The sequence below is a fragment of the Ovis aries genome, chromosome 1, assembly GCF_016772045.2.
Source record: "Ovis aries strain OAR_USU_Benz2616 breed Rambouillet chromosome 1, ARS-UI_Ramb_v3.0, whole genome shotgun sequence".
Lineage (NCBI taxonomy): Eukaryota > Metazoa > Chordata > Mammalia > Artiodactyla > Bovidae > Ovis > Ovis aries.
The window spans coordinates 142,099,229-142,115,465 of record NC_056054.1 but is presented as its reverse complement, the minus strand read 5'-3'; the positions used below and the strand labels follow the sequence as shown (position 1 = coordinate 142,115,465).

Genomic DNA, 16,237 nt, shown 5'->3' with positions numbered 1-16,237 from the left:
TATCCACCTACTGCTTGTTTGCCAAAGGCATATTTTTCCCGTACATCCTAAATACCTAGATGCTGGCTGACTTTAGGGCCAGGGAGAGATTCTAGGGCTGCCTCAATTTCATTCTGGGGTCTCATCCCCTAGTTAAAGTACACCAGTGGATACCTGTTTCCCTTAGTTCTTCTTAGGTTTAGCTGTCACAGAGATCACTCCTTCTCTTATTAGACAGCATACATCAGACAGTGAAGAATCCGCTTTTAGAAACATGAAAATGGAATAAGGACTCATGCAGCATGGTTCATTCTTCCTAAAATAATGAAATTTATTCAGTCTTTCTCAAGTTCTATATTTTTTGTTTTTTTACTCTATTTTGTGTTTTCTGTCTTTTTTTCCAAAGGTCATTTATTTTCTTGTCTTTGTACATTTTCTGATTTGAGTATAATGCTTTCGGTTTTTCCCTTCTTCCAGCACCAGCAGACGTTTCTGAATCAACTACGAGAAATTACAGGGATTAATGATGCCCAGATTCTACAGCAAGCCTTGAAGGTATGGCCTCTGTTTCACAAGACACAGTTTCTGTTACACCCTCATCTCCACCACCTACCATATTGGAAAGTTGAGTTTTTTAGTTATACAATGTATAGTACCATAGATACAGGGAAGAACTTTTATAAAGTATAGACCTTACTTAACGTAGCATTGGACTAGAAAGAAAGCTGAGAGCCGAAGAATTGATGCTTTTGAACTGTGGTGTTGGAGAAGACCCTTGAGAGTCCCTTGGACTGCAAGGAGATCCAACCAGTAGCCAGGACATGGAAACAACCTAGATGTCCATCAGCAGATGAATGGATAAGAAAGCTGTGGTACATATACACAATGGAGTATTACTCAGCCGTTAAAATGAATACATTCGAATCAGTTCTGATGAGATGGATGAAACTGGAGCCGATTATACAGAGTGAAGTAAGCCAGAAAGAAAAACACCAATACAGTATACTAACACATATATATGGAATTTAGAAAGATGGCAATGATGACCCTGTATGCAAGACAGCAAAAAAGACACAGATGTGTATAGCGGACTTTTGGACTCAGAGGGAGAGGGAGAGGGTGGGATGATTTGGGACAATGGCATTGTAACATGTATACTATCATGTAAGAATCGAATCACCAGTCTATGTCCGATGCAGGACACAGCATGGTTGGGGCTGGTGCAAAGGGATGACCCAGAGAGATATTATGGAGAGGGAGGTGGGAGGGGGGTTCATGTTTGGGAACGCATGTACACCCGTGGTGGATTCATATCAATGTATGGCAAAACCAATACAGTATTGTAAAGTAAAATAAAGTAAAAAAAAAAAAAGGAAAAAAAATTTAAAAAAAAATCAGTCCTGAATATTCATTGGAAGGACTGATGCTGAAGCTGAAACTTCAATACTTTGGCCACGTGGTGGAAAGAACTGACTCATTTGCAAAAACCTTGATGCTGGGAAAGACTGAAGGCGGAAGGAGAAGGGGACAGCAGAGGGTGAGGTGATTGGATGGCATCACTGACTCAATGGACATGAGTTTGAGTGAACTCCGGGAGTTGGTGATGGACAGTGAGGCCTGGCGAGCTGCATGCCATGGGGTCACAAAGAGTGGGACATGACTGAGCAACTGAACTGAACTAACATAACATACTGCAGTTTTGAGCACATTAGCTTTTAGCATCCTGATGTTCCATGATGCCTTGGAGTGAAAGAAGACCTCCCTCCACGTGAGACAGTTTTCATGCAAAATGGAGTGATATGACTCCCAAGTACTAATGGCCAGTTTTACTCAAGAGACATTTTAGTGTTTAATTGGGGATAGAGGGGTAGAATGGCATCGAAGATGAAGAGGAATGGGGAGAAAAGTAATACAGTATCAGAAGCTTCCCTTTAATTTTCCAGGAAGGAGACATATAAATCAGCTAACCTTCAGTTAATCGAGTGTTTAAGATTATTCAATATCAAACTGTTCAGTTATGCACAAAAAAGGGCATGATTTTTGTTGTATCTTGTGAAATATACTCATTGCCACACAGAGGCACCCAGATGAGTCAGATCACATGGATATGCAGATTGAAAGAGAGCGAATGAAGGAAAAATGTTAAGAACCCGAGCTCCACTTGAAGTGTATTTATAGATCACTGCTAAAGGCTAACATCAGCAGTACAGCAGTTGTGCTGCTGTAGGCACACACACAGTTCAGTCCTTTGCACGTGGCTCTGAAAGACTACATTACATTACTTTGGATTTGGAGCCAGAAGTTCTTCCTTTTTTTCTAGAAATAATTTATCTTTTGAATGATTGTAATCATAATCATCATCATTGTAGTGGTAATAACTAGCACTTATTAAGCACTTGCAGTAAGTACTGGGTGCTATTCTAAGTACTTTGTGTGGCTAACTCCTCCTCCTAGTAACTTTGAAGTAGGTGTTATTTTTATCCACCTTTTAAAGGGCAGGGAGAAACAGAGAGGTTAAAATGACTTGCTGAAGATCACGTAGTTAACATGTGGAGGAGCTTGGAATAGACACCAAGCAGCCTGCTCCCAGTACCACACATAATTTCTGCTTTTGTTGGAAGCTTTGCTTCAGCTTTTTCCTGCATCAGGAAAATGATCAACCAGTACTGTTAGCATTTTAAAGCATGGTTTATGAAGCTGCTCTTAAGTAGCTGGAAAGGAAGCAAAAATGTTGTACCTCAATTTTTATGATTATGACATTTAGATGATTGCCAGTCCATTCTTTATTCTGCTAAATATGACAATCATTCCACGTCTATTTTCAGAAATGGCCTTTCCCATTCTGTATCACTTGAGTCTGGGGTTAGACCTCATTACCTTCTCAGGGCAAATTTGGGGAATTCACTTACTTTTTGTTAAAAACTTAGGAAACATGTAGAATATGTTTAATTAAATAAACATAAAAAAGTAGTGTCCACATTTCCTTTGAGCTAAGTTATGTGACCATGTTTTGTTTTGTTTTGTTTTTTTAATTTGTTTCAGTTACCAGTATCTGGGGGAGAAAACAGTGTACTTAAATCTTAATTGTTGCTCAATATAAATTTGTAAAATGTTTAATAATGGGTTGACTATCGCAGCATTATACTGACACAGAGTCTACTTTTGGGAGCCACAGTGTCATCGATTGATTTTAGCACTTTTGTATTGAGAATCTCTTTGTATGTTCCAAGTAAGTGACCTTCAAGTTGTATAGATCCCTGCTGCATTCAGTTTATCATTATTATCATATGAGGGAGTATATGGAAAGCATTTGGTACATTTCTTGGCGCTTAGTGTTCAATAAATGTTAGCCATTGTTATTAAAATTGTTTTACGTCTGGTTTGTCACAAACTGTAGACTATATTAAACTCATGTTTTGGATGAGTCATTTAAGAGTCTAATGACACTTTTGATAGGTAACAAAGTTAGAACCTGCACTCCTACTGTTTTCTCTCCTCAAAGGCTGTTAAAAGTGGAGTTGGGCTAAGTTTTTCCAGTTGCTCCGACATCAGATTGTGGAATCATCCTGGTCTTTCTCTTTTTATCCCTCCCCCCATTTGATATGATAGCAAATAATATTGGGCTCTGCTTCTGCTGATTTTCTCCTATAGTCTGTTCCCCACATATACCCACAGTAATCCTTTTAAAATGTAAGTCATACCATGTCATTTCTGTCCAAAACCTTCCACTGGCTTCCAGTTAAAGTTTGTAAACTAAATTTCTGAAGGCTTCCACAGTATTATGTGTTCTGGCCTTTGATACAAAGATAGCTTCATTATTAATACCTGGATTTCATAATGTGGTTTCAATTAGCAGTCACAGAGCTAATGTTTTTGTTGTTAACTGCAGAGAGAATATAGAGATAACTGGGCAAGTTTCTCTCATGATTTTGCTGTCAAACATTCTTTAGTGTTTTCAGCATCAGTTTTTCTTCTGAATTTTTAGAATATTATTTATGTATTTAATTTGGGTAGAATTTTCATCTCCACAGTAGTCTGGAGTTCTGTGTCTCTATCAAGGTTTCAGGCCACTGAAGCTGTTTTCTTCTTATGAGTCTGATATTTGCTTGTTAGCTTGCCTCTAAGTAGGCATTCAGCATAAATATTAAAGAGAAGATCTGTTATTGTTCTTGTTTGCTGAAGTACTATTTTAAATATTTGTTCTTCACTGTTTTAGATAGCAAGTTCCAGAAAACATTTTTTAGTTTGTTCATTTACTTAGAAGTATAAGTTTATGATTGGACTTTTGTTAAGCAGATATAAAAAAATAATGGAAAATAAATTATTTATAGAATTGATTTTTGTATTATATTAGTTTTAATAGATAAAGGAATTACTGTTGATACAGTATATTGTATTTACAGTGAATTTACATTGTAAAGTTAAGAATCACATAGTATAATTTTAAGTCTGAAAGTTATTTTTACTATTAGTGTTGTTATGGAGACAATTACATATATCATATGCACATGTATACTTACTCCAAAATATTTGATGTTCTGTTCTTGATATTTGAAGGATAGTAATGGAAACTTGGAGCTAGCAGTGGCTTTCCTTACTGCAAAGAATGCCAAGACCCCTCAGCAGGAGGAGACCACTTACTACCAAACAGCGCTTCCTGGCAATGACAGATACATCAGTGTGGGCAGCCAAGCAGATACAAGTAAGGTTACTTTTCTTTCTTAATATTTTAATTAGAATGTAATGAAAACTTTGCTTGGGGCCGTGTTTTGTTTAAGCAGAGGTGAAGGATGAAAAAAGAAATGACTTTAGCTTTGGCTCTTCTTATAGTTGAAAGGTGCATATGTTTTTATTAGCTGCTGTATTTTTTTCCATTTTGGAAGTAAAAGATTATATTTAAGTTATATATTCTTTCATAAAACATTTCATATAGTGTTGTTTTAAAATATGGAACATCCAAAGGTGTTATTTATTAAAAATTTCTAGAATTTTAAATAGGGCACAGTCATTTGTTTTATAGATGTTAAGTGTTGGTAGAGACCTTAGAATTATTTTTGAAGATAAAGTATTTTTTAAATTACTGGTATGATTTACTGTTTAACAGAATTTTCCTTCCCTCAACTCCAACCCCACTCCAAAATAAAGATCTTGGAAGAAGGTTTATACAGCAGAACAAAATAAACAAACGTGTATACACATAGAAACATACAGAAAATTTTACATGAGACTCTAACTTTTCTTCATAATATGAATAATTTATGCTTATATAGCCGAGTTTTTTTCTTTATTTCTATCTCATTATGATGTAGTAACTGCATATAAAATGTAGGTATTTCTGTGCATTCTGGATTTGAAAAGTATGGTTACTAACTTGTCCTTAAAGAGAATTTTTTGCTTTTGTTTATAAATGTTCTTAAAGTTAGGAAACAGCTAGAAAGATCCCATCCATATAGATGTTTATAGCTACTGATTGGCATTAAATGCTGTTTAATGTTGTTGATAAAATATTTTAATCTCAGAATTTCAAGGTAGTCTTAGTATTTTTGCTCCACAAATGGTCTTGTGTCTCCAAAGCTGAGATACTCCTATCTCACACAGTTAATGGGTGATGGCAGAAGCTTTGTATAAGACAGACTCAATTGCTGTGTCCAGGTTCAAGACAAACAGTGTTTTGGCCACTACCTACATCTCTAACTTCATTTTCCACTGTTTTCCTCTTCCCCCTTTACACTGTAGTAATGGAAAATAGCCTGGAAGTTCTCATCCACACAATGCTATTTGATTTCTCCTGTTGTTACACATGTTACTTCTGTCTGGAATCCCCTCTGGCCTTCACCACCAGTCTGATTTCTTCTGGGGCTCTAAGATATTGCTCAGAAACTGCTGGCTTGAGAGTATTTCGTCTAGCTTCTATGTTAAACTGAGTGCTTCTCTTAACACCCAGAGTGTACTTCTGTCTTAATGAGTATTGTGTTACTTTGAAATTATTTGCTGTGCCTTTCTTGCATACCAGACTGTAAACTTAACAGGGCCATAGAGTGTCTATAGTCCAGCCATTATACTAGGATGTCATGGTTTCTCAAAAAAGTGCTTGTTGAGTTATTTTTGATAATATGTATAAAAAAGCCATTTTGAAACCAATGAAAGTTCTCTGGAACAAGATTGAAAAACTTGTTTCAAGAAGTTAGAAAAAAGATAGTGGTATAAATAGAGAAGGAGTTAGTATGTGAGAATAACATTTCATATCTTTTAAGGTTCTGAGACTTGGGAGGAAAATGAAGTTAGGTAGAAAAAGGACAAAAGATTTTGACTGAAGACAGCTGGTTAAGATGAAAGAAGCAGGAAATGGAGTAGACATGGTTCCGTGTTCTAGTGGAAAGGATGGAAGGATTTTAGAATGATAGCTGTCAACTCTTAATACAGATGGTAGACTTTGTGACATGAGACAACATATGTAGGGAAGAATTAGGATTATAAGACTGTCATCAAAAAGATACCCTATTTGTCGTGTGAAAATTAGAAAACGGTCTTTAAGCTGCATGTTAACACCTGTTCAACAATTTTGACGAGTAGTGAGAATGTTATGGACAAAATGAAAGATTTGAATAGGTGCTCTTAGGGAGAAAGCAACCTGATTTCAGAAAGTGTGTGTCCCATTTGTTAATTGTAAAAACAAAATGTGTGTGTGTGTGTATATGTGTAGCCCTTGAAAAGTGTGCACTAAGTACTTTTATATTCCCCTTGAAAGAAATGATAGAGAGGTGGAGTTTCTGGTTTCATCTCATTGATTATCTTACTGAACAAATTGCTTGTACTTTTAATTTCTTTATTGATAAACTGAGCTATCCTAACCAGAATGCTAACTCATATTTAATAATTGAATAATTTGTATAGTATATTCATAAAGTTGGTTTGAGATTATTGAGGAAAAAAATTGTAAAAATATAGTGAGGTGATTGTACTATGATAGTATCAGTATCAAAGTGGGAAAATACAGCTTATGAGGTAAAAGTAATTTTTTTCCATTTTACAACTTACATCTTTCTAAAATTTTTAAGTACGACTGCCTTTAGGAAATAGTATTGATTTAGCATTTAAATTTAGTCACGTCATAATAGTATTACATGGTTTAAAACTGAGAAAGTAAGTAAATGTCATGCATTCAGCAGATTCTTTAAACTACTATGCCATAATTGCTGAGGAAAAATGAAATCTCTTGTTTATTTTTAATTCTTGGAAGGAGTGGTTAAATATGGGAAGGATAGAAAATAAATGTAAGTGAATATATATATTTAAATGCAGACCTCTTCCTGAATAAAAGTGTAAGTGCTAAAGGAGTACAGAGTGTTGGAGTGATCAGAGTGTGAGGAAGTTTTCAAGGGATTGTTCTAGATAAAAAAAACTCTTTTTGAGCATTTTCTCAATTTTATATGAAATGCCTTGTTACTTGAAAATTGACCTTCAGTTCAATTCAGTCGCTCAGTCATGTCCGACTCTTTGTGACCCCATGAATTGCAGCTCGCCAGACCTCCCTGTCCATCACCAACTCCCGGGGTTCACTCAAACTCACGTCCATCGAGTCAGTGATGCCATCCAGCCATCTCATCCTCTGTCGTCCCCTTCTCCTTCTGCCCTCAATCCCTCCCAGCATCAGAGTCTTTTCCAATGAGTCAACTCTTCGCATGAGGTGGCCGAGGTACTGGAGTTTCAGCGTTTCATTCCTTCCAAAGAACAGCAGAAGGTGAAGAGGAACTAAAAAGCCGCTTGATCAAAGTGAAAGAGGAGAGTGAAAAAGTTGGCTTAAAGCTCAACATTCAGAAAACTTAGATCATGCCATCGGGTCCCATCACTCCATAGGAAATAGATGGGGAAACAGTGGAAACAGTGTCAAACTTTACTTTTGGGGGCTTCCAAAATTACTGCAGATGGTGACTGCAGCCATGAAATTAAAAGATAGCTTGCACCGTGGAAGAAAAGTTATGACCAACCTAGATAGCATATTCAAAAGCAGAGACATTACTTTGCCAACAAAGGTCCGTCTAGTCAAGGCTACGTTTTTTCCAGTAGTCATGTATGGATGTGAGAGTTGGACTGTGAAGAAGGCTGAGCGCCGAAGAATTGATGCTTTTGAACTGTGGTGTTGGAGAAGACTCTTGAGAGTCCCTTGGACTGCGAGGAGATCCAACCAGTCCATTCTAAAGGAGATTGGTCTTGGGTGTTCTTTGGAAGGAATGGTGCTTGAACTTAATTCTTTCAAATAATGGCAAGGGTTTTTGTTTTTTCAATTTCTTCTCTCTCTCTCTCTCTTTTTTTAAGTGTAAGATCTGTTATAAACAGGGCTAAGGCATAAACAAACCTTGGTAACTTTTTGTCATCTATTGGTTGTAGTGCTGACAAAACATTTATGTTTTGAAATAAAAGTCTCTAATGCTAAATACATAATGATTCCTTGTTGTTGTAAACTAGTTTATAAACTATAAACTTATTGTTATAAAACTTGTAACTAAAGATCTTTTTTAGAAGAACTAAACCCATGTTTTTTTGATGACTAGAAAAATTTAGTTTTCAAATTAATGTTCTGTAGAAGTCACATTTGGGGTTGTAGGGAAATTTTCATATACTCAAGTATATCAGAAAAGAAACTAAATTATGTCATTTGAGAGGAGAACACATATTTGTGAACTTTAATACTGAAGAAGTAATTACATTTTCAGTAGTTGGTAGGGCGATTATTGGCTTCAGTGTATTTTTACGTTTCATTTTTGAGAGAAAAAGGAAACATTTCAAGGAAAGCTTGTACTCTGCATAATAAGGAATTAAGAAGTATTGTTTCGGTAACATTCCAAACTGTAAATAAATACTGCTGGTTTCTAGGGGGAAAAAAAAAAAACCAAACTTTTTTGTAGTACTGTTAGCGTATAGTTGAGGCACATTTTAAAACTACTTTTATCCCCTGTTTAGACTGGATATTGTGAATTGTCAAATGAGTGCCTCCTGCCTCCAGCTTAAATGAGAAGTAAAATAATTGTGTTAGGAATTTTGCAATTAAAAATGCAAAGAGGATTAGGAAATGGTACAAGATACTGAGATATCATAGGTGTATTTAATAATCAGAGAAGAGATTTTGTGAAGTTTTTGTGTCATGACAAACTCTGTCATAGACATGACTATACAATGCTTTCGCCCAATGTGAAATCAAATAGTAATATTCTTTCTTTCTTGATCATTCAATTCTTTTGAACTTTTTTAAAACAGGAAAAAAACAGTATATGCCCACCAGAACAAGATGTGCTACAATTGAGCAATCAAAGTATGGATCGAAAGATAAGAGGGATTTGGGTAGGTAATTTTAACATAGAAAATAATGCCACATATTGACTTAAGTGAAATTAGTACAACACACTGGAGTGAGTGTTCAGTGATAGACCCTTCACAAATTTAGAAGCATTGTGTTTTTTGTTTTTTTTTTTAATTGCTGTATTTCTTTTTACAGAAGAACTTGAATTGTTTGGTAAGGATTGCACAGAAAGTGAGAAACATGTTGAAGTTCTGTCCTGGAACTCTAGTCTTAGTTATATTGCTTGATTAGTCTAAAATTGATTTTTTATTTTTTTTTAGATTTAAAGCAAAATTTATAAACAGATTCCAGTCTAGTCTTCTCATCCCTGCTGAGGGTAAATCACTCTATGTTGAGAAGTTTAGGATTTACTAATTGAACACTGATAATTTTTTCCATTCACCAAATTTGTTAAATAAGCAACTGCAGAAAGAAAAAAGTGAAATAGAAGTTAAATGTTTTTCTGTAGAGATTTCTAATGCATAATGCATGATTCACCAAAAGTCAGTTAAGCCTAAAAATGAGATGCTACAGTGGTATGCAAATAACTTGTAGCTGATTAGATGCAGTTAGGCATACATTCTGTGTTAGACATACACTGTAGAATTGCTTGTATAACTTTATTTTCTGTAATTTTAGGACAAAATGATAGCTATGGCATTTGCACTTTTTGTTTTCTAATACAGAATGAAAGTTTTTACTTTTTTCCAAGTCAGAAAACATGATGAACTAGATGACAAACTCAGGATATGCCTCCTTTATTATCCCTTTTCTTAGTTAACAGTGCTGCCGTTATAAATTTAGCAGCAACTGTTAAAAACAGAGCAAGACCATTTAGAACTGAGTTGTTAATACAGTTGCCAGTAGTTACATGTGGCAACTTAAATTTAACATCAGTTTAAATAATCCTGAAGCTCAGATTTTCTGTTGCCATAGATATATTTAAAATGGGCAGTAGTCATCAACATGTAACTAGTAGCTACTGTATTGGGCTATGTGGATAATAGTACATTTCCACCATCACAGGAAGTTTTATTGGACATCACTGTTTTGGAGAACCTGAGTTTGGCAGCGATAAGGTTGGAAAAGAATGGGAGAGTGCAGTGAGCAGCCCAATTTCTATTATGTCTTCTTGCTTTTAAGTATTCTTTTAACATGACACCTTATTATGCTATTTGTCCTTCATCTGGAGAAAGTTTTCAATGGACGAAGTATATATTCTCAGGTATTCTAACTAGTGCCACTGTGAAGATCACTCATTTATTTTTATTTCTATTCTAGTCTAGATATTAACCTTTATTTGCTTAGCAGATATTTATTGATTTCCTAATACAAATCAAGTACTCTTTTAGGCCATTAAAAATACCAAGAAGTGTCTGCATTAACATAGGGGGAAGAGTGATGGTAAATAGTAAATAAAAAATGTCTGGTAGTAGTAAGTTTATGAAGAACAGCAGGGTCGAAGGACAGAGGGTGACAGGGATGGGTTAGTAGTTCAGACACAGCGTGTGGTATTTCAGATGGAGGGTTGGGCGGTGAATATCTCACTCACACAGATGCCTCAGGAAGAGAGGGGCTGAACCTCCAGGATATCTGAGGGAAGTGTAGCCCCGGCTGGGGCCTTGAGGCAGGAGTGTTTTTGGCTCAGGAGGTGAGTGGTGAGGACAGGAACCGTGGTTGAAGCAGAGTGAGGCTGAGAATGGTCTTTTCCTCATTTCCATTCACCTGCTTATGATCTCTTTCTTCACCTTTGCTTTTTTCTTTCAAGGGCATCCCCTTCCTTTTGGTGGCTCAGTGGTTTTTTTTTTCCCCTCCAGCTTTTCCTCATCTCCCAGAACCACCGTGTAGTTTGCAGTTCGGTCAGTTTTTACGTGCCTGCTTTCCCCTTCAGTGTTTCTCTGTCAGTTTTTATCTGCCTACTTTTTCCTTCAGGTTTTCTGCCCTGGTACATATTCTTATTACAACTCTTCTCAAACACTTGTTCAGCACTTTTAATTCTTAACTTCACAAACGGTTCTTTCTATTCATATCACTTCTCTGCCTAGAAATCTTTGCTGATGGTAAGTATAAGCTTGGCTTATTAAAAAAAAAAAGAGAGAGAAAAATGTTTCCCCTAGGGTTAGCCTTTTGTAGGTGAGGAAAATAATGAAAGAACTTTCTTCCCACCTAAATCAAAATCTTACATTGTAGATGTAACTACAATCTTACATACATTGTAGTTCAATTAGATTATGGGCTAAATTGGCTCTTCTGAACTAACTTGGACTCCTTATGTCATTTTATGTACCCTTTTCATGAGAAAATGAATTATGAATGATAAATGTTATATACATTTGAAGTCTAATTTATTGTTAAGTTGATGGCTTTCTATATTTTGGAGTTAGCAGAGAAATGTTTGGTAGTTGATGTGTAAGTTTTTAGAAGGATTTTTTAAGGTGAATGTTATGTTTTTATGTATATGTTTCTGACTTTAAAGGAATAAAAATGTTTTATTTTGGGCAGTATTGAAATGTTGGAGAGTGCTGTTCATAGGTTTTTGTACTGTGATTTTTCTGCAGTGTTACTCAGCTGACACTAACATGCTTGTGCCCTTGAATTCCGTTCACATTTATTCTAATAATGAAGGGAGGATTGGCTGAAAGAAAGCTTAGTATTTTACCAAGGTTGTCCCTTGGCATTGGATGGAATTTTTTACAAAGGCTAAATTTTTGTAATTGACTTTTGCCAATTAGAAATTGCTTACTACTAAAGCTTGTTGAGTTATTTCAAATCCTAAAAGGTGATGCTGTGAAGTGCTGCACTCAATATGCCAGCAAATTTGGAAAACTCAGCAGTGGCCACAGGACTGGAAAAGGTCCGTTTTCATTCCAATCCCAAAGAAAGGCAATGCCAAAGAATGCTCAAACTACCGCATAATTGCACTCATCTCACACGCTAGTAAAGAAGTAATGCTCAAAATTCTCCAAGCCAGGCTTCAGCAATACATGAACCATGAACTTCCAGATGTTCAAGCTGGCTTTAGAAAAGGCAGAGGAACCAGAGATCAAATTGCCAACACCCGCTGGATCCTTGAAAAAGCAAGAGAGTTCCAGAAAAACATCTATTTCTGCTTTAATGACTATGCCAAAGCCTTTGACTGTGTGGATCACAATAAATTGTGGAAAACTTTGAAAAAGATGGGAATACCAGATCACCTGCTTCTTGAGAAACCTATATGCAGGTCAGGAAGCAACAGTTAGAACTGGACATCGAACAACAGACTGGTTCCAAATAGGAAAAGGAGTACGTCAAGGCTGTCTACTGTCACCCTGCTTATTTAACTTACATGCAGAATACATCATGAGAAATGCTGGGCTATATGAAGCACAAGCTGAAATCAAGATTGCTGGGAGAAATATCAATAACCTCAGATATGCAGATGACACCATTCTTATGGCAGAAACTGAAGAAGAACCTGAGAGCCTCTTGATGAAAGTCAAAGAGGAGGGTGAAAAAGTTGGCTTCAAGCTCAACATTCAGAAAACTAAGATTATGGCATCTGGTCCCATCACTTCATGGGAAATAGATGGGAAAACAGTGGAAACAGTGGCTGACTTTATTGTTTTGGGCTCCAAAATCACTGCAGATGGTGACTGCAGCCATGAAATTAAAAGACCCTTATTCCTTGAAAGTAAAGTTATGACCAAACTAGACAGCATATTAAAAAGTAGACATTACTTTGCCAACAAAGGTCCGTCTAGTCAAGGCTATGGTTTTCCAGTAGTCATGTATGGATGTGAGATTTGGACTGTGAAGAAAGCTGAGTGCTGAAGAATTGATGCTTTTGAACTGTGGTGTTGGAGAAGACTTGAGAGTCCCTTGGACTGCAAGGAGATCCAACCAGTCCATTCTGAAGGAGATCAGTTCTGGGTGTTCACTGGAGGGACTGATGCTGAAGCTGAAACTCCAATACTTTGGCCACCTGATGTGAAGAACTGACTCATTAGAAAAGACCCTGATGCTGGGAAAGATTGAAAGCTAGAGGAGAAGGGATGACAGAGGATGAGATGGCTGGATGGCATTACTGAGTCAATGGACATGAGTTTGAGTAAACTCTGTGAGTTGGTGATGGACAGGGAAGCCTGGAGTGCTGCAGTCCTTGGGGTCACAAAGCGTTGGACACGAATGAGTGACTGAACTGAACTGAAAGCATGTTCTCTTCCTTTTTTGAATAAGCGCGTAAAGAAATCATAGAGGGTTATTTTTCATTGTGAAATTGATATCTCATTACATATTTTATAGAAATCATTCTACTAAACTCTAGAAAGATTAAATTTAGGATCAATCATTGTTAAAATAACATTTTACTTTCTTAATATCCATTCTTAAAATCATATGTATTTGATATGCATGTAGGTTATAATAATTCACTATTGCTCTATGGCTGTATGGTTCTAAAATAACCTATGGAAAGAAGAAGCTTTATGAACATCATGGAGAAAATTATTGTAATTAAAATGAAACTATACTAAACCTTCTCCATTGCTTAAAGGAACAAATCTCAGAATTTCAATTAAGGACCCATAGTCTGGTCAGTCAGTCTTCCTAGCATTGAAGACTATAATTACCTTTTTCTTCCTCTGCTCACACTTAATTCCTCTGATACCAGATATGTGAAGTTTTTTTTTTTTTTCCTGTATACAACCAGTTCTATGACATCAGCTGGGTATTCTACAGTTCTGACACCATTTACCTGAAGTTAGCATCAGATGCCACAGGCTAAATTCTCAGTCCCACAAATTTCCTACCTTAGACACCAGTCACAAGTAATGGGCCCCCAGGTTACCTATGTTCTGTTTGACCTGACTTCAAATTGGAAGTTCTCGTGACCTCCTCAAGTTTGATAATTTGCTATAATGGCTCACAGCTCAGGGAAACACTTTTTATTAGTTTATTATATTAAAGGCTATGATAAAGGATGAACAGCCAGATGGAGAGGTGTATAGAGCACACCTCTGTAGTCTGGAAAAGTCCCAAGCCAGAAGTTTCTGCCTTGTGGAGTTGAGATGTACCGCCCTCCAGCATATGGATATGTTCATCAACCTGGAAGCTCTCCAGACCTTGTACTTTGGGAATTTTTATGGCAGTTTCACCAGGTAGGCTTGATTGTTAACTTAATCTCCAGTCCCTCATATATATCTCCCTAGAGGATGGGACATGCAGCTCCAGGTTGTAAGCTTCTCATCATGACTTAGTCTTTCTGGCCCATCCTGAAGTCAGATTGGAACCCACAAACAGTCATCTCTTTAGAATAGAAGATGCTCCTCTCACCTAGGAAATGCCAAGTGATATAGGAGCTCATTGTCAGGAACTGGGTCAGAGACCAAGTATTAGAACAAAAGATGCTCCTAGGATCTTACCTTGCTCTTTGAATTGGCTTGTTAATCCATGCATGATTTAGTAACACAATGCATTGGTAATTTGGAAAGATTTCCTTCCAAATGTTGGAAGAACATCTACATTATAAAACAAATAGAAATTGTTAATATCACTTGATTTTACCAGAAAAGCCTTTAAAGTATTAGGAAGATATCAGTCTCATAGTGACAGAAACAAGTTTTCTGAAGTTGCAACTTCTTGAAAATTCTATAGTTACAATTGGCAGCAAATAGTCTCATTTGTTTTTCAAGTGACAGGCTCCCCTTTTTTTGAGAAAATGTCTGTCAAATATCGATGTCTGAATAATCATAGTTTGTAGTTTATCAGTTGTAATATCAAGTAAAAATAGTGCTCCATGAGAAACATTCGTTGAGTTCAACTTGCAGCTCAAGCAATGCACTAGTGTTTTTTTCTTTAGCAACAGCATACTTTGCATATATAACAGAACTACTATGCATACGTTCAGTTTTGTCACATAGAAGTAGAAGACCATGTAAAACAATGTTTGAAATTTCATAAAATTAGTTTTCTCTTATTAAGGATTTAAGAGAGATTGGCTTTTTTTTTTAAATTATGAGTGTGTATAGTTGTAATATAATGAATTGCTTATATAACTTGATGCTGCTGACTTGATTTGTGCTAAGACACAGTGGTTTAATGCACTGTTGTTTTGCATAATGACTGGAAATGTGACCATAATAGGAAAGATGGATAACATTGTAACATTTTTTATGAGAGCATTTTTTACTTAAGGAACCCTTTCCCTTATAGAGTCACTGGGGATCCCCAAGAATTCATGGATTACACTTGGGTACTGCTAGTATGGAAGGGAGACCACTGGATTTAATAATTTGAGAACTTAAATTTGAAGCCTGTCCACTTTTCTTTTATTCTTATAATATTAGATTTCATTTCTGGCAACTTCAGTTATTTTGTTTATGAAATAGGGTTAAAAGCATCTTGCCTTACTTTTTGCTTTTGTGTTTCTCAAGTTACGATTGCTGAATTATGAAAAGCTTGAAATATAACTTGTTGCTATTTCTAAGTGAGTTTCTATTCTAGCCAGCTTAGTTTACTTGTCAGTTGTGAAACAGTACACACTTTAGATAGTTACAAAGAAGAAATTTAATACAGGGGACTAGATTGTTAAAAAAAAAGAAATCGGTGGGAGCACTGGAGGAAGGATCTCTAGCTCAGCTTTCTGAAATGACTCCCAGATTCTTGCAAGACTGGCCAGCCAACGAAGCTGCTCCATCTGCCACAGTCAGGGAGACAGTGAATCAGGAGACTGCCTGTGGGACAGTTGAGAACATAGCTTTAGAGCTGTTGCCCAGGGAGAGCCAGCCAGGATTAGGTAACCGCCACTAAGCTGTGCCTGGACACGGGAGCACAGAGTCTGGTTACTACTTCTACTCTCTCTCTTGACATCCTGAAGCTGGAAGCTGGAAACTGGATTGCTCCTGTGGAGCAGCCCACATCTGTTTAGTCATGCTGGAAAAAAAA

General features: G+C 36.5%; 1 protein-coding gene across 18 annotated transcripts in view; it reads left to right on the top strand.

Moving 5' to 3' along the window:
- Positions 1–16,237, top strand: part of USP25 (ubiquitin specific peptidase 25) — a 167,819-nt gene that overhangs the window by 25,695 nt on the left and 125,887 nt on the right. For 11 of the 18 annotated variants that reach the window (XM_060416271.1, XM_060416279.1, XM_060416272.1 and 8 more), the window contains 3 exons: positions 457–534; positions 4,537–4,681; positions 9,235–9,318. In XM_060416271.1, the coding sequence (XP_060272254.1) occupies positions 457–534; positions 4,537–4,681; positions 9,235–9,318 (307 nt within the window). The remainder of the gene's footprint in view (positions 1–456; positions 535–4,536; positions 4,682–9,234; positions 9,319–16,237) is intronic. The other 7 variants (XM_060416275.1, XM_004002820.6, XM_042230164.2 and 4 more) reach the window with 2 other exon arrangements.